The sequence below is a fragment of the Mustela erminea genome, chromosome 7 (assembly GCF_009829155.1).
Source record: "Mustela erminea isolate mMusErm1 chromosome 7, mMusErm1.Pri, whole genome shotgun sequence".
NCBI lineage: Eukaryota > Metazoa > Chordata > Mammalia > Carnivora > Mustelidae > Mustela > Mustela erminea.
The window spans coordinates 631,734-656,240 of NC_045620.1; the positions used below are offsets into that span (position 1 = coordinate 631,734).

Below are 24,507 nucleotides of genomic sequence, written 5' to 3' on the forward strand. Positions count from 1 at the left end.
CTAACTGGAAGACGGGCATGTTCTGTTTGTGAGCCTAGAAAGGGACAAGCGTATGCAAGGCAGAGGACCCAGACTGACTGAGGGACGTCCACGGGGCAGCCAGTGTCCCTCTCAGCATTCTGGGGACCTTCCCACAGCCCAGGGCTGTTGACGCGGGAGTGTGGCAGGCGTGGTGGTGCGCAGTCCCTGGGGCGCGTTGTGGGCGTGGGTGCGGGGCTCTGCCCCCCGTGCCCCGTCTGTGCCACCGCTGACCGCCCTCGCCTCGGCCCCAGGTTCCTGCTGGTCTTCTCCTGCCTCGTGCTGTCGGTCTTCTCCACCATCAAGGAGTACGAGAAGAGCTCGGAGGGAGCGCTCTACATCTTGGTGAGCCCCTGGCGGGACGTCCAGCTGTGGAGGGGTGGTCGGCGCTCTGTCCCCAGCCCCTTGTCTCTGATCCCTCAGACCTGCTCCGTCTGAGCCTGGAGACCCGCCCCCCGCAGTGTTCCCTGATCTCTGGTCTCCAGCTTGGTGGACAAGGCCCGTCCAGCCTCCCCTCTGCATTAGTGAGCGACCTTGCAGTGCCCACCGCCCCCGGGGTCATAGTGCCCCTACCTGCTTCTCCCCTAACAGACAGTCCACCCTGCTGCCCCCACAGCCTCTGAGAGCCCACCCCACCCTGTTCCCAAGTGCTCGCTAGAGCCTGAGGGCCCAGGTGCCCCCTCCCCGGGATGGTGGGGAGTTCCCCACGATGGGGGCGCGGGGCGGGGGCACAGGGGGCTGAGGAGCTGACAGCCGCTGACAGGCAGGGGCGCGCACCATGGCAACCGTCGTGTAGTGTCTTTGTTGCTGCTGGTGACGGAAGGAGGCGGATCAAGGTCCAGAGTGAACCTCAGAGGAGCCTGCCCTCCCCCCGCACCCTTCGCTCTGGCCTGGGGGCCACCGGCCTCAGGGAGGCCACGCCCCCTTGCAGTAACCTGGGACCCTTCCTCAGCTTTGCTTTCCATGCTCCCCCCCACTCGCCACCCCCACTAATACCGACTCAGACGCTGGACGGGAACCCCCCCCACTAACACCAGCTCACGCCGGACGGGAACCTCCCACACGAGCACCGGCCGGCTGGGTCCCAGCCCTGACCCCGGCCTGGGCGCGGCTCAGCCTGGCCTCTCCTGCAGGAAATCGTGACCATCGTGGTGTTCGGTGTGGAGTACTTTGTGCGGATCTGGGCGGCGGGCTGCTGCTGCCGGTACCGCGGCTGGAGGGGGCGGCTCAAGTTCGCCCGGAAGCCCTTCTGTGTGATAGGTGAGGCCAGAGAGGGTGCAGGCGGGCTGCCAGCCCCAAGGCAGACGGGGGTGTGTGCTGGCCCCGGAGGCAGGCCGAGACTGCTGACTGGCCGCTTCCAGAAGTTTCTCCCACCTGCCTCTTGGTGCCCGCGCCGTGGTGAACGCGGTGGAGTGGCGGGAGAAGGCAGAGCCGTGGGGACGGCTGCTGCCCAGGGCAGGGCCAGGCGGGGTGAACCGTCGTGCGGCCCCCTTGCTGGCCCTTTGCATGTGGCTCCTGTCCATCTGTCCGTCATCCTGGGATGACGTCATCCTGGGGGCCCCCTCGCCTGCAGCCGGAACTGGCAGTGCAGGGGGCCAGCCCTGCCTCGAGCCCCGCCGTCTCCCGCAGACATCATGGTGCTCATCGCCTCCATTGCTGTGCTGGCCGCCGGCTCCCAGGGCAACGTGTTCGCCACGTCGGCGCTCCGCAGCCTGCGTTTCCTGCAGATCCTGCGCATGATCCGCATGGACCGGCGCGGCGGGACCTGGAAGCTGCTGGGCTCCGTGGTCTACGCCCACAGCAAGGTGAGCCCCGCCCCCACACCCTGCCGCAGATGCCCCGGGGGTCCGGGCACGCAGGGCCCAGCCCATCCCCTTCCTGGGCATCCTCCCACGGGCTGTGCTGTCCCGGGAGGCTCTGTCCGCGGCAGCTGGTCCGTGGCGCGCTGTGTGGTCACTGGGGGCATGGGGCCGGGACTGCCCAGGCGCGGGACCCCGGAGGCAGGGGGTCAAGGTGGCTGTGTCAGGGGCCTGCAGCCCCACCCCCCAGGAGGAGCCCAGCAGCCCCTCCTGTCTGAGCCCGGAGCTGGGGGGTTGGTGAGCTGGCCGGGGCCGGGGTCGGTCCCCGGACATGCTGAGGTGCTGAGGACCCCCCGGCTGGTCCAGGAGCCTCCTCCATGCCCAGGGAGGTCATCCCAAGGCTGCAGCCTGAATGAATGCCTCAGGCCCCTGGGGGAGCGCCCCAAGCCTGGGGGACGGGGCGTGCTGGCCTATGTGTGGGAGGCGCCCAGGTCCAGGGACCACCCAGCCCTGGGACTGTGAAAGTGGACGCCCTGCTCCCCAGCCCCATGCCCAGGGCCAGGGCCACACGGCCCAGTATATGCTGGGCGCCGTGTGGGTCACCGAACCCATAGCACGCCTGCCCAGGGTGGGGGACCCTCGGTGCTGCTAGGGTTGGGCCAGGCCGGACGCTGCCTGCTGGGGTGGGCAGCCGTGACGGGGACCCTTCTTCCAGGAGCTGGTGACGGCTTGGTACATCGGTTTTCTGTGCCTCATCCTGGCCTCCTTCCTGGTTTACTTGGCGGAGAAGGGGGAGAACGATCACTTTGACACGTACGCCGATGCCCTGTGGTGGGGCCTGGTGAGTGCTGCGGCTGGGTCCTCGCCCTGCGCTGGGGCCTGGTGAGTGCTGCTGCTGGGTCCTCATCCTGCGGTGGGGCCTGGTGAGTGCTGCTGCTGGGTCCTCATCCTTCCCCGGGGGCGCCTGCTGCCGCAGCCCCCCCCAGGAGGTGCCCCCCCCCCCCCGCCCCCTGCCCCCACCCCAGGAGACAGGAGGACTCTCAGCATGAGGTGCTTCCTGGCGCCACCTGCTGGCCGGTCAGAAGCAGGTGCCCGGACCGGGCGGCAGGGCATGTGCGTGGCTGGCGTCCCGGTGGGGGAGGCCACTGCTGTCCCCCGCAGACATCATGGTGCTCTCGCCCGCATCGGTGTACTGGCTGCCGGGGAGCCTGTGCCCGGCTCTGGCCAGTCACTGACCTTCCTTTTTCCTCGGCCCCCGGTGTATGAGAACTCTGAGCTGGAGGACAGGAGGGGGCAGTAGGGACAAGGGACACCGGGGCCCGTGGCTCTCCTGGGCTGCCCCATCCAGGGGAGATCCGGAGCCACTGGCGCGGCCACCCGACTCCCAGGTCCCTGGAGGGCCCTCTCCTGTCATCTGCTTCTGCCTGGGCCACCCTGGGTGGGGACGGCCAGTGTCTGTGCCTGGTGGGGACAAGGCCGTGCCCTGCGGGGTTCATCCCCATTAGCCGGATGGAACTCGGCCTGGCCCCCACGCCGGCCCCTGTCCACGGGGGTCCCTGGCAGGGCGCAGGAGGGCCCCTCCTCCGCGGGGCTCTTCCCGAGGGAGCGGAGTGCTTGGCCTGGGGGCGCGTGGAGGGTCGCATGGGTCCGCTGTCTCCCAGGACTCAGACCCCCTTCCACAGATGCTGGTTGTGTGGCCTCTAGCAGATAATTCAGATCTAACGGGGAGAAGGAATGTGCAGCCTTTCCTCACATTTCAGTGAGAATGCAATTCATCTGTAATTATTTTATTGATCGCCGGGAGCCCTGGAGTCTGTGTCCTCTGATCCAGCCGTGCGGGAAGCACGGGCCCTGGGCCAGTGGCTGGCGACGCAGCGCATCCTGCCCCCAGGCCCCGCTCTTGGGCCCGTCTTCCCATCTCTGAGAACCGAAACTCTTACTGAAGGGTTTTACCGAAGCCGTGTTTGCACATGTGCCCGCACGACGCACGCATATGTGCAGGTGTTGCCGTGAGTGTGCCTGGGGGCAGAGGCAGCAACTCCTGCGGCCTTTCTCGGGGGTTTCCCTCCAGATCCCAAGTACCGTGCTTACACTGCCCTTTCCTGAAGGAAGCTTCGTACCTTAGTGACCCCCTCGGAGGACCTTGGCCTCATCGTTCTAGGGAGACGACGTCCTCTCTGAGTTGCCTTCCTTCGGCTCTGCAGGCCTGCAGGGCGGGGGGGGGGGCCCACACCTGCATCCCTCCCACGCCCGCCCCGACGCTCCCCTCGAGTCTCCCCTCACTCTGGAGGAGCAGGCCGGTGTCTCTGAGACCTCAGGTCTATGGGTGTCCCACTGCCACACACCCGGCTGCTGGGAGCCACTGAGGGCAGGGCCTTTCCCTCTGGGCACTTTGGGGACCATCTCCCATGTGCTTCTGGACTGGGGGCCGCCGTGGGGGGTCCTCCTGTTCACCTGCTTTTGCCACCTGGACTTCCGAGCCAGTCTGCCCACCTCTGTCTGGGCCGGACGATACCTGCACCGACCTCAGGACCTTGGGATGTGTCTGTCTGGTTCTTCTGTCTCCTCGTGTGTTTGTCCAGCTCCTAGGAGACGTGCCCAGCTTTTTGTCTCAGCTTCATGTTAACTTCATTTCAAAATTACTTTGTTTTATGGATAAGATTTCTTGTCTCTGTGAGAGGATCTTGATGTCTTTGAGGTCTTCTGTCCCCTGGAGGGCTTTCGGCAAGTCTTGGGTTCACCCATACTGTTGCCCTTTTCATGGAGCCTGTCCCCGTCTGCCCCTCCCCCTCTGGCCTGTCCTGTCCCCCTGCCGACTGTCCCCCTCCAGTCCTTCCCCCAGCTGGCCCGTCGCCCTGTCTGCCCATCCCCCGCCGGCCATCCCCCTCCGGCTCGTCCCCGGGCTGGTCTGTCCCTCACTCCTGCCCTGGAGTGGAGGAGGGGCTCGCTGTGGCTGGGGTCCACAGGCCTCGCCTTTCTGCTGGGCTCTCTCACCCGGACTCCCGTCCAGTCTCCTGGCCCCGGGCCCGTCCTCTGGTGTCTCCTCTCCACAACCTCAGCGGTCGCCCAGTGGAATTTTGGGGGGAAATGGTGGTTTGAAGTGCCTTTTGTCTTCAAAATATGCATTTATACTGAAAACCTTGATAATCCCGCGCTTAGTGAAGTTTCGACCAGGGAGGTTTTAACGGTGAGGAGCGGGTCCCCTTATGGCCCTTGCCCACTCCTCGCTGCCCCTTTCTCACTACCGGTCCCTTTCCAGAACTTTCTGCGCATGCCTGAATGGGGATGGTGTCCCTCTTCTCACTGTATGTACGCAGGCCCAGAAGTCCCTGCCCGGGGGGCCATGATTCATCCAGTGCTGTTTTCTAGAGTCCGCGGTGGGCTTTAGCGGGCTCCGTGCCCCGGAGTCCGGGGGACAGCCGCAGGGGTTGCAGGTGGGCGCTGAGGGATGCCCCGTCGGCAGACCTGGTGGGGGCCACCCGGCTCTCACCCTGTGGGCAGCGGGCCTCCTGTGTGCCTGAGGGCCTTGTGCCTGGGCACAGTCCTCCCTGCCGCACACCAGGGAGCCGGCCCTGCCTCCCGTCCTGCTGGGGCAGCTCACGTGCTCCACACTTCTGAGGGGCCCTTCCTGGACTTTCGGCCTCCGCTTCTAAGTCACCTTCCCAAAGGCCCCATCGCACGAAGGTCCCGTCCTGTCTCTGTCCTCTGCCCCCTGGGGCTCCTGCTTGGCACCATCCCTGTCCAGCCGCTGGTTCTTCCTGGGCTTTCTGACCGCTGCCCCTGCCATGAGCCCAGAGCTGCCACCTGCCATGGGAAGCCGCTCGGCCTCCTTGCTGGGTGGCTCCTCTGGCTCTGGCAGGTGCGGAGTGGGAAGAGAGGCTCCGAGGGACCCCACAGCCCACTCTGGAATGGGGACAAAGAGGAGGATCTGGAGAGTGTGCGGCGAGGGCAGGGCGCAGGGCGGCAGCGTGGGCCCCGGCCTCACCGGGCCTCGTGTGGTTGACGTGGGAGGGGCGGCCTGTGTGCCCGTCCAGCGTGTCCTGAGGGCGGGCCTTTGTGTAAGACTCCTGGGGGCTGGGAAGAGTGTCCAGGTCAGGGTTGTGGCCTCCACAGTGGTCATGGCCGGGCCTGGCGGACGGACCGTCCTTCCTTCCCACAGATCACCCTGACGACCATTGGTTACGGGGACAAGTACCCCCAGACCTGGAACGGGAGGCTCCTGGCCGCCACCTTCACCCTCATTGGCGTCTCCTTCTTCGCTCTTCCCGCGGTAAGTCCTGCTGCCCCTTCCTGCCTTTGGTGGGGGCCACGTGCAGGCCCAGGCTCCTGTCCACCTGGGGTCCATGGGACAGGGGCACAGCTCCCGGCAGGGTCCCCAGCACTGCGGCAGCTCAGGGCGGCAGGTCTGGTGCAAAGATCTGGTGCCCTTCGCCCTTTCAGGGCTTCCCTGGCCGGGGGCTGGTGGGAGCACTCTGTCCTCGAGCTGTGGCCTCTGTCTGTCACTCTGGCCACTCAGCCTTACAGGACTGGCCAGTAGGCCCCTGTGACCAAGAGCAGTGCTTTGCAGTGCACAGATCCCTGTCAAGTCTCTAGGCGACCTCACAGAGGGGACGAGCTCTCTGTTAACCGTTAGGCAGGACAGAGGGTGGCTGGCGGGGGACCCCGCTCTCCCCTAGGAGCCTGGGCCTGCTCCCCCTTCAGGGCCCACGGTCAGGAAGGAGGACAGTCTCTGGGCCCAGGCGGGTTTCCGGGGCACATCGTCATGCACACGAAAGCCAGAGGTTTCCTTGACCCTAAGTTCAAGTGTTCTCCCCCAGCTTGGTCCCAGGTGGTTAGGGACAGAGGCGGTGGTGAGGCTGAGCCTGTGCGTCCCCCCAGTGTGTGTGGGCTGGGCTGGGAGTGGGTGCTGTGGCCCCAGGCACATGGTCTGACCCTGATGGTTCCCAGGGCATTCTGGGGTCTGGCTTTGCTCTGAAAGTTCAAGAGCAACATCGGCAGAAGCACTTTGAGAAGAGGCGGAACCCTGCGGCAGGCCTGATCCAGGTGAGTCCGTGCGCCCCCGGGTCTCCCCCACCCGGACAGGCCGCAGCCCCTGCAGCAGCGTGGAAGTCAGGGCCACGTGCTGGCACCGGTGCAGACACCCAAGGCCTGTAGTCGTAACAGCGTGGGTGGTGGCTGGTGCCCTGCGTGGGCCGCGGGCCTCTGGGGGCAGGTGTGCCGGCTCTCCCACGCTGCACAGAGACCCCACTCAGCGAGCTGTGCGGCCTGTCCCACTGCTGGGGGCTCAGATCCCCTTGGGGTCCAGCCAGGCTTCCTGAGTGGGACCCCCAAGCAGCAGGCTGCCCAAGGGGTCCCTCTCCAAAGCCGGGGAGCCGGTGGACATGGCCCCGTCTCCCGGGTCTTTCCTTTTTAAAGATGGGGACTGCCCCGGGGGTATCTTACCTCTCAGTTCTCAGGAACTGGATCAGAACCTTCCATCAGCCAGGGCAGTGTGCCCGCAAGCAGCTGCTGGGGGCACGTGGTCTAGACGCCCTTGTCTAGCACCCCTGGCCCTGGCCCCAGGACGTTCCTGGTATGGCTGCTGGCGTCGGGGAGGGAGGGGGAGGGGTGCCTTGTTCTGGAAGTGCGGTGGTTTGCATTGGGCTCTGATGGCCCCCAGAAGGGTCAGCTCAGGACTTTACCTGGACATTGTCTCAGGGCTGGAGTGGCCCCTGGACACATGGACATCGGTAGGTCACCAGTGGACAAATTTCAAAGGAGGAATGGCGTACGTTTGACGTAGAACTCACCTTCTGTTTCTTTACGTGGTTTAAAAGATGAGTGTGTGAGACCGCAGCCACAGAGCCGCATTTCTGGCTCACAGGGCATCAGATGTGACCTCTAACGGTGGCAGCATGGGGCAGGGGTGGCCAGGGGCGTGGGGAGCAGGGTCTGTGCATTGTTGCGGAAAAGTGGGCCTGCATTTAGACTAGACGACTGTGGGCATGAGACACCAACCTCATCCACAGGGGAACCATTCAGAAAACAGCTTGTATTAAAACTTCAGAAAAGGCCAAGAGAAAGGGAGTCCAAGTAAAACAGCAGATGATGTAACACAGCCTAACTCAAGGGACGGCAGGGTGGGGGCGCTCAGAAGCTCGCGCAGCAGGAGGCCTGTCCATAACCGCGTCACACGGACGTGGACGAGCTCTCCCAGGTGAAAAGCGGGGGGTGGGGGTGGGCAGAAAATATTTAAAATCTACCCAGCTGTCTGCTGTCTGTTGGAGACTCCCCCCAGGCCCGGGGACAGTGACAGGCTGAACGTAGAAGAAAGGAGAGAGATTTTCCCCGGGAACCCTGACCTCGAGAGGGCCAGGGCGTGCGCGGAGTCCGACCCTGTCACGGGAGTCAAAGGAGGTTGGGACGTGTTGACAGAAATCAGTCCGCAAGGGACGGTGACGGTCACGTACGCACTGACACAGAACCCCAAGTGTATGCAGCAGAAACGGACAGAATTATCGGGCGACATAGACGTTTGTGTGGTAAGAGCTGGAGACGTGGACGCCCCAGCTCGTCCTGGACGGAAGAGCCCGGGATGCAGAAGGCCTGGGCCCAGGAGCCGGCCGGACCCGCAGATGCCCTGGGACAGCCCAGCGCGTTCCTGCTTGGAGCACAGGGAACATTGCCCAGGACGGACCATTTCTGGGGCCACAAAACAAGTCTCAAACGATGGTATTATCAACATCCAACAGGAAAGAACAGGCTCTTCCACAGATGACGCTGGGACGACCAAACATCCAATTTTAAAAGAATAATGTTTGACTCTTATACTGAATTAACTGAAAATGGGTCAAAAACCAAATTATAAGAGCTAAAACTATGAAATTCTTAGAAGAAAACAGGAGTGAATTTCCATGGCTTTGGTTTCTTAGGATACCTAAAACACAAGCAAAAGAGAAAAAAAAAAAGCACTTGGGATTTTTATCAAAATTAAGAAGTTTTGTGCTTCAAGGGACACTATAAAGAAAGCGTAGAGTTAACCCACAGAATGGGAGAAAATATTTGCACGTATTTCTGAGAAGAGTCTAGTATCTAGAACATAAGGAACTTCCACAACTCAGGAACGAAAAGACAAATAAAGTAATTTGGAAATGAATTTGAGCAGACATTTCTCCCGACGAGACACAGGGAAGGCCACCAAGCACGCGAGAAACGCTCCCGGTCATCTGTCGTCAGGGAAGCGCAAACCAGAGCCCACGAGAGCCGAGGTGGGACAACGGGAGAGGTGGGTGCGGAGAAACCGGAGCCGGGGGCCTGGGCCCTCAGGGTCCACTGCCCGAGGACCCGGCAGCGCCCCCATGTGCATACCCCAAAGACCTGGAAACCGGGGTTCAACCAAAATCTTCTCCAGGACATTTGCTGCGGCGCTCCTTGCAGTAGGACGACCGGCGTCTCCTGCGGAAGAACCAATTACGGCGTCTGCGAACGAGGGGACGTCACTCGAACCTGGAAAGAACGGGCGGGCCTTGCACACGTCCTGATGAAAGCTGGTCCCCGAAGGCCGGGTGTGGTGTGGTCGTGCTGAGGGGACATCGGGAACGGAGGGGGGACGCAGGTGGACGCCCCGGGCTGGCGGGCGCGGGGCTCCCCGGGACCAGCGGTGACCAGCGGTGGTTGCGTGGCGGCCGTGGACGCGCACCCGTTGCCCCAAGTCGCACACCTTGAAATGGCGCATCTGGGTGTGTTTCACCGCGGTGAGGACTGAAAACCAGCGGGGGCGGGAGCTCTGGCCAGATGAGGACAGTCTGGGGCCCAGCAGCCAGGGCTGCACTCAGGCCCCTCTCCCTCCCTGAGCGCCCGGGTCGTGGCTCCCAGGAGGACCGAAGCGCGTGTCCCTGCTCCGCCCCTGGCCCGGGCTCCTGGGGTCAGCCCTGTGTGCACCCAGCGTGAGGCCCGCCTGTGGGCGGGGAGCGCAGGAGTGACCGCCAGCGGCAGGTGAGGCGGGTCCCGGAAGGCTCTGCACAGGCGTGTGCGCCGGACACAGGGTCCCCGAGGCTGGCAGGGGCTGGGCACCCGGGGAGGCGTCTGACCTTCACCCCTTTCCCTCTGCAGTCGGCCTGGAGGTTCTACGCCACCAACCTGTCCCGCACGGACCTCCACTCCACGTGGCAGTATTATGAGCGCACGGTGACTGTGCCCATGTACAGGTACCCGCCGCCGCCGCCCCATCCGCTGCATCGCCTGGGGTTCATTTTGTTTGTTCTGAAACCCCATCTTTTGGTTGTTCATGATTTTCGTTAATTTTTCTTTTTTTTTTTTAAACAATGTGTGTACTTTTCAAGGAGTTCTGTGTGTGATTTATTCCGCAGCATTAATTTTGTTCTTTGTTTTATAGCTCGTGGTTCTCCCCTCCATCCGCCCCTTTGCTTAGCTTCCTTGCTGTCGGTCGCGCTGTGTTGTGGGCATTGCGGAGACCGGCCCTCCCGAGAGCTTCTCGGGGTCCGCAGCCTGGCACCGAGCCCCGGCAGGGCCGGCCCCAGAGCTTGGGAAGTGGAAGGGTAACTTTGACCCTCTGCCCGTCAGCGAGGACCAGGGTTGCTGTGTTGAGGAAGGGCCCTATTGAGGCTCCAGGGCCAAGAGGGCCCTGGCCAGGGCAGCAGGGACGACCCCGTCACCCCCTGAACCCCCCGCCCCACAGAACAGAGCACACAGACCCCTGGCAGGTGCCCTCTGGTGGGAGCGGAGGGCCGGGAAGCCCTCACTGGGAGCCGTTGGTGCAGGCAGAGCCAGTGGCCCCCGAGGCCCCGGGGTTGCCAGCACGCAACTTTCCACCTTTTTTCGAGGGCGGGTGGCAGCCCAGAAAGAGAGCGTGGCCCCCCAGGGTGTGTCTGTGCCAGGCTCTGGTGGAGAACAAGGTCTGAGGTGAAATGGCCCAGGGCCCTTGGGATATACCCCATCCGGCTTGCGTGTGGGGGCGGGGGGGGGCAAGCTGAGCCCTGGGGCTCCCCAGCCCGAGGGTGCCCCTTGCCTGCCCTAGAGGTCCCCCCCAGGGCCCTCACCGGAGGGTGGGCTGATGGCCAGCTGGGGTAGGGCTCTAGGCTGGGCAGCAACCCCTTGAGGACCCCAGGTTAGCGACGGCCAGACAGGGTGGGGCTGTCCCGTCCTGCCCCTGCCTCTCCCCTGCAGAGACGCATCACCAGGCCAGGGTGTGTGACCCCACCATTCCCCCGGGGACTTTCTGGAATATTCCACTTCCGGGCACACACCTTTCTGGGAGTGCCGCAGGCTCTGGCTTTCCCAGCGTTGCGTTCCAGCCCTCGGGCCTCAGCAGGGTGGACCTTGTGCTAATTTTCTTTGTTCTGTTGTTTCCCCCACTTTCCTTGACCATTTGGTTCATTTCCTTTTTCTTATCCCGTTCTTTTAACATTTCCGTCCCCTCCCCTTTGTGTGTGTGTGAAAACACTTGAAAGCTCGCAAACTCAAACCTACGGGGCCTCCAGGTAGGAGATGCATGGGCCGGACAGCGTGTGTGGTGTGGTGGTTCTGTGTCTGGGGATGGTACAGGGCTGCCCCGGAGCCCCCCTCCCCGGGTCCCCCGGTCTGCAGAGCAGGGCTGCCGGCCAGCACCCCCGCACCCGTGCCCCAGCCTGTGTTCCCCATGCCGGGCGCCGGCGCTGCCCTGCGCCTCCGTGGTCCCTGCCTGGAGCCCGGCTCCTTCTCTGACCTCCCCCGCCCCCGTCAGCTGCTTTCTTGGGCTGGAGCCGTCTGTCCTCCCTTGTCTTCCGCTCCTTGTCCTGCTTCCTGCCGCGTCTCCGGAGCCGTGTCCCTCCCCGCCCCTCCGGCCTCACCCGCAGGCCTCTCATGCAGGGCACTGAGCTGGTGGGGACGGGGGCTTCCTCCATTCCGGCCGGGGAGGGCACCCCGTTCCCAGCAGGCGGCTCGCCTCTGACGCTGCTTGGGCTCCCTCTCTAGACCTGGGAGGGCCGAGAGCCTGGGGTCCTTGTGTGCTGTCCCCGGTCACTCTGTCCACACCGGCGGGGGCGGGGGGATGCAGAGGTCTCACTCCTCCCGCAGGGAGGACGGGGCTCACTGGCCCAGAGTGGGGGTGCTGAGCTCCTACAGGAAATCGTTCCCCATGCACAGCACAGCCCCTCTGTAGGTCCTTCCCTGAGGGACGGGGACGGACAATGCGGGATGAGTGCATCCGCACACAGGCCAGCAGAGCGAGGGTCCACAATCTCCCCGCGTAGCCCGAGCCTGGGCTCCCCGGGCAGAAGCTCTTGGCCTATGGTGCCCCGCGTGGGGCTGTGTTAGATCGCTCTCCCTCTTCCCAGATGGGAGTGGGGTGCGCAGCCCCCGGGCATTTCCTCCCCAGCACCTGCCGTTTACTGGCCGCTTGCCCCAGAGGCTTCATGCAGAGGAGGAGGCGGGCGGGGGGCAGTGTCCTCCCTGGGGTGCTGGCCCGGGGCTCCTCGGGCTCCAGGCTGCCCCAGCACTTGGGGGGACCCTGCTTGAGGCTCTTCCTAGCCTCCCTTTGCCCATCTTCTGCAGCCAGTCCCAGCCCCTCCCCACCTCGGCCTGGGTGACGAGAGTTGTCCCCTAGGAGCCCCTGCTCACTCCTGTGGGATGCCCCCTGACACGTCCCCTACTCCCGTCGGCACGCTGCACCCTCGTCCTCCGTGACCGCCCTCCAGGTGATGGGGGCTGTGTGCGTGGCCCTCACGTGTGTGGTGTGTGCACGCCCCTGCAGTGGCCCTGCCCGTCCATGTTCTGTCCCTGCTGCTGTGTGTCCAAGGCATGACATCCTATCTGCGTGCCCCCCCACTCGGACCCGTGTGTGTATGTGGTGTGTGTGTGTGTGCTGAACAGGGGGTGCTGTCCACGGTCTCTGCTGCAGGCCCATGGGTGGGTGGTTGAGGGGAGTGGAGAGGCTGGTTTTGTCCCCGTGTCCAGCTCTGGGGCCTCTGCTGGGCTGGTGACGTGAGCCAACCTGATTGCCCTCACCTCCTGCTCATTCTTGACCCGCTAGGACTGGGTGGGCCTGGAGGAGGGGGGGCAGGGGAGGGGAAGGCAAGCAGGAGGGAGAGGAGAGAGCTCACGGGGTGCCCCTAGGAGGAACCCGGCTTTCCTCCAGAGGGAGCTGAGCTAGGCCAGACCAACAGTGACTGAGGGCAGGACCCACAGGGCAGGGTGGGGGGCACTGGCATCAGGAAGCCGGGCTAGGAGGGGTGTGGAGGGGCTGGAGCAAAGCCAGACACTAGGAAGCTGGCATCCGTGCCATGGATTCAGGGGGCCAGCAATCCTTTGACTCTGGGGGCACTGGGGAGCCTCCGAGTGATGTCCCACGAGGTCAAGGTGGGGTCCGGCCAGGCCTGTGGGCAGAGAGAGGAGGAGGCAGACACCTGCGGGCAGGTGAGGCTGAGCCCCCAGGGTACAGGTGCTGTCCCCCCCCCACACCAGGGAGAGGCTTAAGACACTGATGCTGGACGGAGGCCCCTTGGGCTGGGATGGGTCAGCCGTCCCTAGGGTCAAGGATAGATAGGACAGGGTTAGGGGCTGCGGCTGGGTGGGGGTCTTTGAGCGTGGTTTTAAAGGACTGCTTGGAATTCCAAAGCTGAGGGCAGAGTGGGGGGGTCATGGCAGGGTGGGGGTCACAGCCAAGTGGGGTTGTCAGAGCAGAGTGGGGGGGTCACAGAGGGTGGGGGTCACAGTGGGGTGGGGAGCTCACAGAGTGTGACGGGGCGTCAGCCGGGTGGGGGCTGCATCAGGAAGGGGAGATCAGGGCTGGGGTCTAGTCGGACAAGGGGTGTTTGCTCAAAATGAGATGACAGGTGTCTGGAGGGCAGGCAGTAGTGAGGCCTGAGTCAGACGGAGGCTGGGTGAGGGACAGAACTAGCCCCAGATGTCGGGAGTAGGCTGGAGTCCCCCTGAGGGGCCCTAGTCCTGTGGCTGGAGGTGGGGACAGCTGGGGGTCCCCCAGGAACCGCCCAGGGTTTGCATGTCCCCGGCCTTGGTGTCAAGGAGAGGAATTAATTACCTTCTTGGCTTCCATGGGACTTCTGGCTGGAGCTGCCCAGGGGCCGCTGTGGGGCTGCAGGCCGGGGTGGGGGCCGGACGTGAGTGCGTCCTGGGTGGGTGTGGCCTGGCCTGGGAAGGGGCGTAGAGCCGGGTGGGGCTTGCCAAGGATGCAGGGGCTTTTCCTCCAGCCGCCCAGGCAACTCATCACACCAGGAGCCGGCTTCTTGCTCCCGCCGAAGCCCTTTCCTAGGACCCTGGCCCCGGCCCTGACTTCTGCAGAGGGCGTTGCTTTGCAGGAAAGGGTGCTGTACTGCCCCTTGGAGGTGTTCAGGGATTGGAGAGGGATTGAAGAGGGAGAAGGGCCCCCCAGCCTGTCTTCCGGGACCTCTGGCCCCCTTCCCCGTTCCCCATGGGCAGTCCGGGGGCGGTGCATGCTGGTGTGCTCACCTCAGGGCCTTGGCCCCCCGAGAGGCGCAGCCCAGAGCGTGCAGATGGCCCCCAGCGGCTCGGTGGCCAGGGAGCTCTCCCCTCCCCCTGCCTGGGACAGGCCGCACCCATGGCCCCAGCATCACCACCGCAGGTGCCTGTGTGTGATGTGGATGCTGGCGAGAGCCAGGTGTGGGTCCCCCAGGCTCTGGCAGGCAGGAGCTCACTGAGTCTCTTCTCGCCGCAGACTCATCCCGCCCCTGAACCAGCTGGAGCTTCTGCGGAACCTTAAGAGCAAATCCGGGCTCACCTTCAGGTCAGCAGAGGGGCTCCGGGCTGGGCGCCGTCCTGTGAGGGGACCCCGGTCAGGGGCCGGCAGCTACCGGATGCCCTGGGGTCTGGAGATCCTGGTGTCTTTCCGGTTCTGCCAACACGGTGGAGGTTCCCGTCCCCAGAGGGTTGCTGGTTTGGGGGTGAGCACGGGCGGTGGAGAGCCTGCCCCGCATCTCCCCAGAGCAGTGGCCAGTCACACCCACTCTGGTGCCTGCTGGTTCCTTGTGATCGTGAACTCTGGGACTCGAGTGTGGGGAGCACAGAGCCGGCTGTGTGGGGGAGGGGGACCCAGCAGGAAAGTGGACAGAGAGATGGCCGGCCGGGCGCCCCATGCCAAGGGCTGCCCCCAATGGCTTGCCGCCTCTGAAGTGGTGCCGTGGGAGGTGAGCAAGGACCCACTTGCCCCCCCGAGGTACGTCCACCCTGCAAGCTGGACACGAAACCTTCCTTGGAAAAGTCTTTGCAGACGTTACTAAGGAAAGGGGGTCAACATGAGATCCTTCTGGGTCAGCACCAGCCCTAAGTCCAGTTACGACTGTCCGTAGAGGAGGCAGCAAAGACGGCCACACGAAGGGAGGCAGAGATGCGGGTGCTGTGGCCACAAGCCCAGGACTCCTGGGCACCAGCAGCTGGGGGAGGCAGGAACCAGAGCGCGGCACCCTGCCGTGTAAGCGCCTGTGCTCTGGCGTCTCTGGCCAGCGGGTGCAGCTCTTGCTTCTGGGACCCAGGGGTGGCTGCGACAGCCCCGCGGTGCGGAACTGAGTGCTCCTGGGGACACGGCCATTCCTGTCAGACAGAGGCAGACAGCGAGGGGGACCTTGGGACAGCGTGGGCCAGAAAGCAGACCTAGGATGTGCCCGGCTTCTAAGCTGGTGTGGAAAATATCGTCTGGTTTCCCCTCTGCTTATGGAAAGCGGGCAGAGAAGGGGAATTCAAAGAACTGAGCAGAGAAGCCAGCGCGGGAAGACTTGGTGCCTTGGCCGGTCCAGGCCACAGGGACTCTAAGTTAGGGACACAGCGGGTGGGGTGGGGGGACGCTTGCTCTGGAAAGGGGGCCACGGGCATGGCTGGACGGCTGTGGTGGAAAGCTCCCATGGGTGGTCGGGGTTAGGGTTAGGGTTAGGGGAGTAGAATTGGTCACCCGGAGGAGATGCGGAGACCCTCCTGCGCGGGGCGCCGGTCCGGGGTGTGTGTGGAGGCATGTATACGGCCCACGGAGCCTCAGAAATGTCATTCCCGGCCGGCAGGGACGGAGACCGACCACGGCAGGAAGGCAGGGCAGTCTGGGGGCCTGCAGGCTGGAAAGAGGCTGACGGAGCCTCACCCACGTGGGGCTGGGCCTGGGTCCCGGGGCTCCTGGGGTGACTAAGGCATTTATCCCCAAGTGGGGTTTCCCGTTGGGTCTCAGACTTTGGGTAGCGGTGACCTTTATTCCTCCCAACTCCTCCCCGTTTGGACTGTATGTCTGCCCTGTTGTGTTTTGGGAGCAGGTCACTGGCCTTCTAGAGATGACAGGTCCCCCGCTGGGGAGGACTTTTACCCCAGGAAGGGTCCCACCCAGAGTCTCACTCACACCGGGGTCAGGTGACCGGGACGCTGGGATTCCGGACTCTGAGCTGCCGAGTTCTCATTGACATTTGGACATAGGGCTGGTGCTGTCCTGGGTTAAGACTTTGGGGGATTGATTGGGATGTAAGGGGGCACAGACTAGTGAGTTGAAGGGTGGCCCAGAAGGTATGTCCATGCACTGGAACCGTGAATGGGACCTGACCTGGGGAAAGGGAAGGTTTGCAGGTGGAGTTCAGGACCCTGAGATGAGGTCCTCCTGGATTGGGGTGGCCCTAGGTCCAGTGGCCCCTGTCCTGAAAAGACAGACACAAGAGAGAAGCCATGTGACAAGGAGGCAGAGACCCAAAACGACCAGCGCTCGGGAGTGCCTGGGCCCCAGGGGCTGGGAGAGGCAGGGGGACTCCAGCCCTGGGGGCAGGGAGGGGGTTGCTGCGACCAACACCCGATTTCTGACTTCCGGCCTCGGACTGAGAGAGGAATTGCCTTGCTTGAAGCCACCGGATTTGTGGTCCCAGAAGATGTGCAGGGGTGCCCTGGGCTGGGCTGAGGGCATCCAGGGCAGCTCTTGGTGGCTGGGCTCAGGGCAGCTGCGGGATGGGGCAGTGCAGGCCTGGGGTTCCCGTGGAGGCCTTTGCACACCGTGTCCCTGGACGTCATGGGAAAGGGAGCCCAGGAGGTTGGGGCCAGTCCTCAGGGACCCCAGCCCTATGCAGGAAGTCTGGGCACACCCTCCTGCCTCCTCGGTCACACGGAGCTCTGCCAGCAGCATCAGAGACCACATGCTCTGTGAAGGTTTCCAACATGCGCCGAAGATCCTGGTGTCGTCCCAGGGATCGGCCGAGCAGGGTCCCAGCGCCACCCTCCCGCTGCTGTCGTGATGAATGTCAGGCACCATCAGGCCACGGGCAGGATGGGCAGAGCATGGGCCCGGGGCCGTGACCCTCCGACCCAAAGGAGGACCAGAGCGGCCGCCTGTCCTGAATGGGGACCGTGGAAGCCGGATGTCGCTCGTGTTTCCATCTCCACTCGCTTCCTCCGGGACCTAACGCTGGTGGTTCTCATTAAAACCCGGGGCTGTCACCACTTCCAGAACTCCCTGTCTCCTGCAGGACTGCCTCCTCGGGCGCTCCGGGGGCTCTCGGGGTGGGTGGGCCTCAGGTGGGGGCCGGGTGGGGCCGTGGACCGTGGTGGGTGCCACGGGAGGTCCACTGGGCCCTCTGTGTGGTGGGGTCTACGTGGCGGGCCAACTGCTCACCGTCTTGTCGCTTCTATTTAAAGGAAGGAGCCTCAGCCGGAGCCGTCTCCCAGGTCAGTGCCTGCCTGTCCCCTGCTGCCCCGGGCTCGCGGCTGTGCCGGGTGCTGGTCCCTCCGTGTCTGCTCACTGCGTGTCAGCAGGGGCCCTGTGCGTGCCCATGTGTGGAACTGTGTGTCTGGACACTGCCGGCCGCCCTGGGCCCTTTAATCACTTCGCCTGTGCTCAGTGCCCTTGTCCTGCGGCTCCAGGGTGGACAGCAAGGGAAGGGACTGTTGCCCCCCGTCCCGCCCACCCCGGGGCCCTAAGGCAGGAGGGTGTCGGCGAACGCCCCCACTCTGGCCCCGTGTCCCACCTCTCCGGTGGAGACAGACGCCCCTGCTCTATGAGTGCTGCTTGTCTAGCCTCTGCAGGTGGGTTAGCTGTCGAGCTGATTAGGGACCAGGTCACGCAGGGACTGCGCGGGACCGTCCCCGCGGGTGAAGGGTGGACAACTATCTGCCCCTGGCCCGTGTTCAAGGGAAACTCCCAGCTAGTTCATGACTTTCAAGCCTGAGGGAGCCCAGCCTGCGTGTGTGTCACTATGCTGAGCCTGGGGTCCCCCCGGCACCCTGTCCCCAGGCCGCAGCCTGAGTCTAGTCCCCCGACCCTGAGCCAGAGTCCCGCTGCCTTCCATCCTTTTGGACCGTCGGTGACTCAGCTGTCCCCTGTTTGTGGAGCTGGAGTCAGGCTGAGCCCTGCCCTCCCCCGTCCCCCGAGTGCCCCCGGGGGACTGAGCCTGTGTCTGGAATCACAAGGAGGGGCCCCCAACCGGCCAGAGGATCAACGGGGACCAGCCCTCACAGCGGCTCAGAAAGCTGCGGGGTCCAGGCTGCTCTCCCCGGCATGGAGAGCTCCGTGCTCGCTGTCAGGGTGGAGGGGAAACGCATGCCGAGCTCGGCCTGGCGTGTGGGGGGTCCTGGGGCTGCCCCTTCCCCCTTCCTCGGGCCCCCGGTGCATCCGCGCCACACCCTGAGCCCGGGGGAGGCGGGCCCATGGCTCTGCCCCGTCCCCCCGAGGCCCCCCGGCCTGGTGCGGCTTCTCGTGGCCCCCACGGCCCTTGTCTCAGCCTCTCTCTCTCTCTCTCTCCTGCCCTCCCCCCAATTCGGACACTCTTGCCTGCCCCCCCAAGTGCCTTTAACCTTGTCACTGCCCTTCTTGGCCCTTTCACGTCCGTCTGTCTTTGGGGAGGAGGTGGCTGACCCTGAAGGCAGGACTCAAGGTGAGGACACGCGGGAGCCCCCCCGGGCTCTGCGGCACGTTCCGTGGCTCCCCCCCACCCCCCCCCGCTTTCCGCACACGCTCCTCTGTCTCCTCCCCGTGTGTCCGTGTGTCCCTGCCTGCCCGTGACCCAGCGGCTTCCCCAAGGGCCAGCCTGGCCCGGCCCTCCTCCTGGCGGACGCTGGGCTGAGACCCCACGAGGCACCCTTGTCAGCTGGGTGAGGGCGGGTGGCGTTTCTGTCCCCTCCCCGGGGCAGCCGCAGACCCCCTTGCCAGCAGCCGGTGCGTAGCAGGGAGGCAGGAAATTGTTCTGTCACCGGGGCCATGAGAGGCTGGGCCTGTCCCAGAGCTGCCGGGCAGGGGTCCCTGCTCTGGGAAGTGCTTACGGGGTGTGCCCCTGCCTCCGGTGTGTGGTGCTGGGCGGTCGTGGCCAGGCCGCCGCCTGCCACCTGCACGCCAGGATCCCACTGCCGCTGACCGGTCTGGGCAGGCGGATGGGGCGGGCACGGAGATCCTTGCCAGCTGCCGCGAGGCGCCCTCCTGGTCTGGGGTCCTGATGGGCATGCGCCCCGGCCGTGGGGGGTCCTCGGCTCCGCAGGACCCGCTGTGGCTGTGCTGGTGTCAGGCCGAGGCCATCTGGATCAGGTCAAGGGGTGGGGTGGGTGGCAGGCTGCAGGGTCTCGGGCTGCGCTGCTCTGGGCGTGTCTGTGACCTGCCCTCTGCCCTCTGACCCACCCTGTTTCTCACTGCCCCCCCACCCCGTGCCTGGAGGAGACCCCGTCCTCCAGCCGCTTTGCCCCCTTGTCCGTGTGGGTCCCCCCTCGTCGGCGGCAGCCGCGTGCCGTGTCTGAGTGCCCGTCCGTTCAGTCTAGTCTTGGTGAGTGTCTGTGGGCGCCTCTTCCTCCCACGTAGACCCCAGGCCCCCGGTCTTGCCTGCCCGCCACTCCCGGGACTCTGCCGTCGGCTTCTGTGGGCAGGAAGAGCCCAGCGCCAGGCTGGGGTCCAGACACAGGGCCTGAGCCTTGCGCCTTGGAGCCCATGGGGCCGTGCTCAGGGAGGGCCGTGGGCTCTGGCAGCCCAGGAGCCACTGGCCCCATGGGGCTGTTTCAGTTTCACTAAGTGCCGTGAGCCAGGCCCCAGGCTGTCGGGCCTCGGAACGCCCTGGGTCATGCGTCTAGGCCCCGTGTCTGTGCAGGGAGTTTTGAAGGCAGCAAAGCTGGCTGGGGTTTGCTCACAGCTGGGGCCCTTCTAAGGTGTTGGAGGCAGAGACCATCCCCTGTTGTCCTCTTTCCCTGGACAGAGCCTCCAGGTGCTGGGGGTGGGGGCCGCGTGCTGGCCTGCGGAGCCCTGGGAGGGGAGGGCACGAGGGTCCCGTCTCCGGCTGTGGTGGGACTGTGGCTGACGTGAGGTGTGCCTTGGGAGAGAGCATTTGCCCCAAATTTGAGGGGTTTCTATGAGCAGCCAGGGCTGCTGGGCAGTGGAGAGCATGGGCCTGGGGTACTGAGTCACATGGACGCTTGTCCCCAGGTGAGCCCATTTGCTGATATGGCTGGACCCTAGGTCCCTCCCGGGAGGACCCCACAAAGAGGCAGTGCCCCTGGAGGGGAGGGTAGCTTGTGGGGGGACCGTGGCCCTCACAGCCCCTGGGCCACACACAGTTGTCTGAGGAGCCTGACCTCACCCTGTGGGATTAGCAGAGTGTGTCCTTTCCCTGAGGTCCTATTGGACACAGGCAGGCGCCACCAGCATTTACTTGTGTGGATGCTGGGCACGGAGGCTCGGGGCTGGTTTCTGAGAGTGGTGGTCGGCGTGTCTGGTTCCTTGGCCCCACAGTGTGAGGGCGGCCATCTGAGCAGCAGCCGTGGTGGGGGACAGAGGGACAGACGGAAGGATGGAGGGAGACCCCAGGAAAGCAGAAGGTCCTGGTGTGTGGTTTTCAGTTTTGCTTAGAAATGTGCCTGAGCTCATGCAGAGACGGCTCTAGGGCCTTCTGGGTCGGCTTCTGGGGAGCAGGGAGTGTGGACCCAGGTGGGGCTTTGCCCAAAGAGCTGCCAGCCGTCCGGGCTGGCCCAGGGCTTCGGCACAGAGCCCCAGGGGAACCGATGTCGGCAGTCCACTTAGATCCAGGGTCCCCAAGGCTGCCTTCCCGAGCTTCCCTTCAGGGTAAACTGAGGCCACTTCCGGCTGGCAGGGCCTGGCGAAGCCTTGGTGACTGGTTTGTGACACCAGACTGCACGTTCTTCCTCTAAAATGTGTGCTTTCCGGAATCCTGTCCAGCTAGAACCAGCCTTTTGCAAAGTCTTGCCCATGTATTATTTTTTCGTTGGCATGAATATAGCAAAAAATAATACATCTTTAAAAAGACATGGCCCAAAACTCTAACTCTGGAAGGAAAAGGTATTTTTGGAGGAAAAAAACAGGATTTTTTTTTTTTTCTCCAAAAATAGGGCACTGTTTTCTTTTCCAGGCCGGCGGGAGACTTTCTGTGCGGCCCCCTCACGGCCGCTGCTTGGACGCGGGCGCGGTGGGCGGACCCCAAGCCCAGAGCCGCGGCCGCAGGGTGGGCCCGTGCGTCCTGTCCGCCCGTGCGCCAGGACTAACTGTGCTCTCCTCGTTTGCAGTAAAGGCAGACCGTGCAGAGAGTCCCTGTGTGGATGCTGCCCCGGACACACTAGGTACCGCGGGGCGAGCCGCGCGCACTGACCGCCTGCTGCACGGCTCCCCACCCCCCTCCCGCACCAGACACTCTGCTTACTAGAGGTTCTAGATGAGCGAGGGCGAGGCCGGCGCCCCCTGCCCCGGCCCCCCCCCACCAGCCACGATTCTGATTGGCAGCGCGGCCTCCGCGGCCCTGGCCGCCGCAGAGTGCCAGGCCCCCTCCCCCGCCCCCGTGATTCCAAACCGCCTCCCGCCGACGGTGGCGGCCGCACCAACATACTTCTCTCCCCGAGCCAAACGATGCCCTGCTCCGAGCAGGCGGGGGGCCGGCAGGGGCTCGGACGCCCAGATCGGGCGTCCGTGGCCTCTGGGGCCCTCATCGCTCTCTGGTGAGCCCCTTCCCTGGGGATCGCCGATCTAGCACCTCTACTACGCACCCAAGGACGGCCACTCCGAACCGGCCGCCCCACCTGCGGGAGGCAGCTCCGTCCCGTGTGTGCCGGGCTCCCCGGACACGCCACAGAGCCGGAGACCCTCGGCTCCCCCTTCCCCCCACAGGCCTGGTTTAGTGTGGACTGGACACGGGACGGGGGAAAATCCGCCCCCACCCCAGCCCTCTGCACCGTGGGCCCCTTGTCCGCATCTCCACTCTCTGTCCACTGTCTGCTGTCGGGTGTGTGGAAGCGTCTGTCCTCTTGCTTGCTCTGGGTCCCTCCTGCCTGCCTCCCTCCCTGAGCAGTGCAGCGTGTGGGCAGCTGTGCCCGCCGCCCCCCCCTCACCCCTGCATGCCCCGGAAGCAGTGGTGGAGCGGCGGGCGGGGGTGGGGCTGTCGGCAGGCCCAGGGGCCCAGGCGGCGGCATGCTTGTCCACCTGCATCTGCATGCTCCTGAGTCTCCCCCGGACAGGGGCTCGGAGGCCTGCCTTCCCCTGCCTGTCCACCTTGCTTGTGTGCTCCCGGAGGTAGGCGCTTGGGGAAGACTTGCAGCCCCGGGAGCGGAGATCTGTCCTGCCCCGGGGGAAGCTGCCCTGCTTGTACAGAGCTTGTGGGGCCACCGGCTGGTCCCTCGGGTCGGGGCTGTGGCCACGCTGCTTGGGGACCAGAAGGGCCGGTGGGGCCCACAGCCAGTCCAGGAGCCCAGGCCAAGCTCAGCCTTGCTGTGTGCCATTCCCACGAATGTCACTGCATCCGTCGCACTTTCCCTGGGCATCCGTAGTCCAGTGGTCCGGTGAGGGCAGGGCCGTTCCTGTGGATGCCGGCTGCCCCTTCCCTGCTGAGCCAGGCCCTGGCTGTGCAGACCCGGGTGTGGCAGATGGCAGGCAGGGCCTCCCCTTGCCCCATCCCTGCTCAGCTGGCCCCGGGCCTTAGAATCCTGCTGCGGGGTGGCAGGCGGGGGAGGAAAGCCTGGGGCTTGGCTCACCGCCGGACCCTCCCGGACGTTCTCCTTGGCCCTGTGTGAACGCCAACGGGTGGATGCCGGAAAGTGCCCTTCCACACACACGGTGGTCTCGCCGAGTGCTCTTCCCCAAGCAGGCGGCCAGAACCCCATGCTTCGTGTTCGTTTGCTTCTGTCCTTGGCCTATGAGGTTAGGGCAGCCCTGCCTTGACGCCTGCGGGGACAGGAGCTGTGTGTGCCCCTGGGTGGGGGGCAGCTCTAGTGGGCAGGGCACCCGCCGGCTGAGCTAGGCAAGGCCATCCGCACGGTGGCCTCCTCCGGCCAAGTGCCCCTCCCCAGCCCGGGCATTCCAGCCGCTGTGACTGCAAGGCCTTCCTGTGGCTCCGTCCTCGGGGCAGCTGTGTGGGTCCGGCTGCTGGGGGCTCGGCGAGGCTATTGCTTCTTATGGTCCCCCCGGACCAGGTGTTGGTCTCCACTGGGAAGGAGTAGGTCATCTGTGCCGAGGGCCCCGGGGCACCTGGATTTGGGCTGCCCTCGCTCCTGTCTGCCCGTTCTTGGCCTCGTGCTGGGCATACCTGTTCCAGGCTTGGGGCCAGTGAGCTGGGCCAGCGGAAGCCCACCCCACTCCTGAGTGCGACGCACACCGAGGCCGACTGCCGGCCCTTGGGGGCTCCTTTCCACCTTTTCTCGCTACCCCACGAGGCCTTCGGTCCGGCCGACGGATGATCTCGGCTGCCCGGGGGGAGGGGGGCGGCAGGGACTACAGCGTCCAGACTGGACAGACCAGGCCGCTGGCCGCTTCTCCATGGCCCACTCACGTCTGCGCCGTCCGAGGGGCCTGTCTTGGCTGTGGGTCCTGCTTGGGGCTGCTGGAGGCGGCTGACCCGGGGGAGCCACAGCGGGGTCTGGCGAGGTCTGAGGGGTCAGCACGTGATGGCAGCTTCCCAGTGAGAGGAGAGACCCCGGGCAGCTTGTCCCATACCCCGGGGCAGCGCAGGGCCTGCCTCAGAGGCTGTCTCAGGAAGTTCTGCGGCTCCTGCCTGTGGCTGGGTGAGAGCAGGTCCGCAGGTCACAAGAGCCTTGCTTGTGGACAGTGGAAACTGGCCAGTGGCCCCCAGGTCCCTGGGCCTGACCAGCTCCCGGACCATCGTGACCCCCTCCTGCCTCCTGGCTGTGGCCCAGAGGGTGCCAGACTTCACAGTTTCCAAGAGATACAGGCCCGGGGGTGGGGGCCTGGGGACCCCGGCAGGGCTGCGGCTGGCCAGCCAGCGTTGCTCCCTGCCCCCACTGTGGCCTCGGACCAGAGGTCTGTTCCTGCGAGGCGGCTGGCAGAGGGAGCCTGTCTACTCTGTGTCTCTGGTGGTGTGGGACTGCGGTCCCCAGACACCTCCTGTGTGTGGGTGTGGGGCCTGTGTTGGCCCTGGGGCAAGAGGGCTGGACAGGTCTGCCCTGCAGAGTTGACAGGGGACAGTTGCCCCCTCCGTGATTCCCAGGCTCCCGCTCCTGGCCCAGACCCTTCCTCCGGGTGATTCCTGGGGCTTGGCCTCCGGACGCTGGGGCAGGTGGCAGGGGAAGAGGCTGCCGCGGGCAGGGATGGGGCGTGGAGGGGCGGGCAGGGGAACCACTGGCGGGACCCACAGAAGGTGTGCAGGGAGAAGCCGTACCTGCACGGCGTTTGAGGCACGCTGTTGGAGAGGGAGACCGGACAGGACCGTGTGGAGAGGACCCTGGCACCTTCCCGTAGCACCGAAAGTGATTTAAGTGTCCGCGGACCCCTCCCCAGCCAGGCCGAGTCCCTGAG

At 65.0% G+C, this 24,507-nt stretch overlaps 1 protein-coding gene across 17 annotated transcripts in view; it reads left to right on the forward strand.

The window, feature by feature from the left end:
• The window catches only part of KCNQ2 (potassium voltage-gated channel subfamily Q member 2), a 51,894-nt gene that overhangs the window by 15,077 nt on the left and 12,310 nt on the right, over window positions 1–24,507 (forward strand). For 8 of the 17 annotated variants that reach the window (XM_032353509.1, XM_032353513.1, XM_032353508.1 and 5 more), the window contains exons 2-11: window positions 273–363; window positions 1,152–1,278; window positions 1,648–1,823; window positions 2,533–2,658; window positions 5,977–6,087; window positions 6,765–6,860; window positions 9,909–10,003; window positions 11,267–11,296; window positions 14,488–14,556; window positions 17,421–17,450. In XM_032353509.1, the coding sequence (XP_032209400.1) occupies window positions 273–363; window positions 1,152–1,278; window positions 1,648–1,823; window positions 2,533–2,658; window positions 5,977–6,087; window positions 6,765–6,860; window positions 9,909–10,003; window positions 11,267–11,296; window positions 14,488–14,556; window positions 17,421–17,450 (951 nt within the window). Of the gene's footprint in view, window positions 1–272; window positions 364–1,151; window positions 1,279–1,647; window positions 1,824–2,532; window positions 2,659–5,976; window positions 6,088–6,764; window positions 6,861–9,908; window positions 10,004–11,266; window positions 11,297–14,487; window positions 14,557–17,420; window positions 17,451–21,121; window positions 21,215–21,275; window positions 21,330–24,507 lie in introns of all 17 variants that reach the window. The other 9 variants (XM_032353506.1, XM_032353504.1, XM_032353505.1 and 6 more) reach the window with 4 other exon arrangements.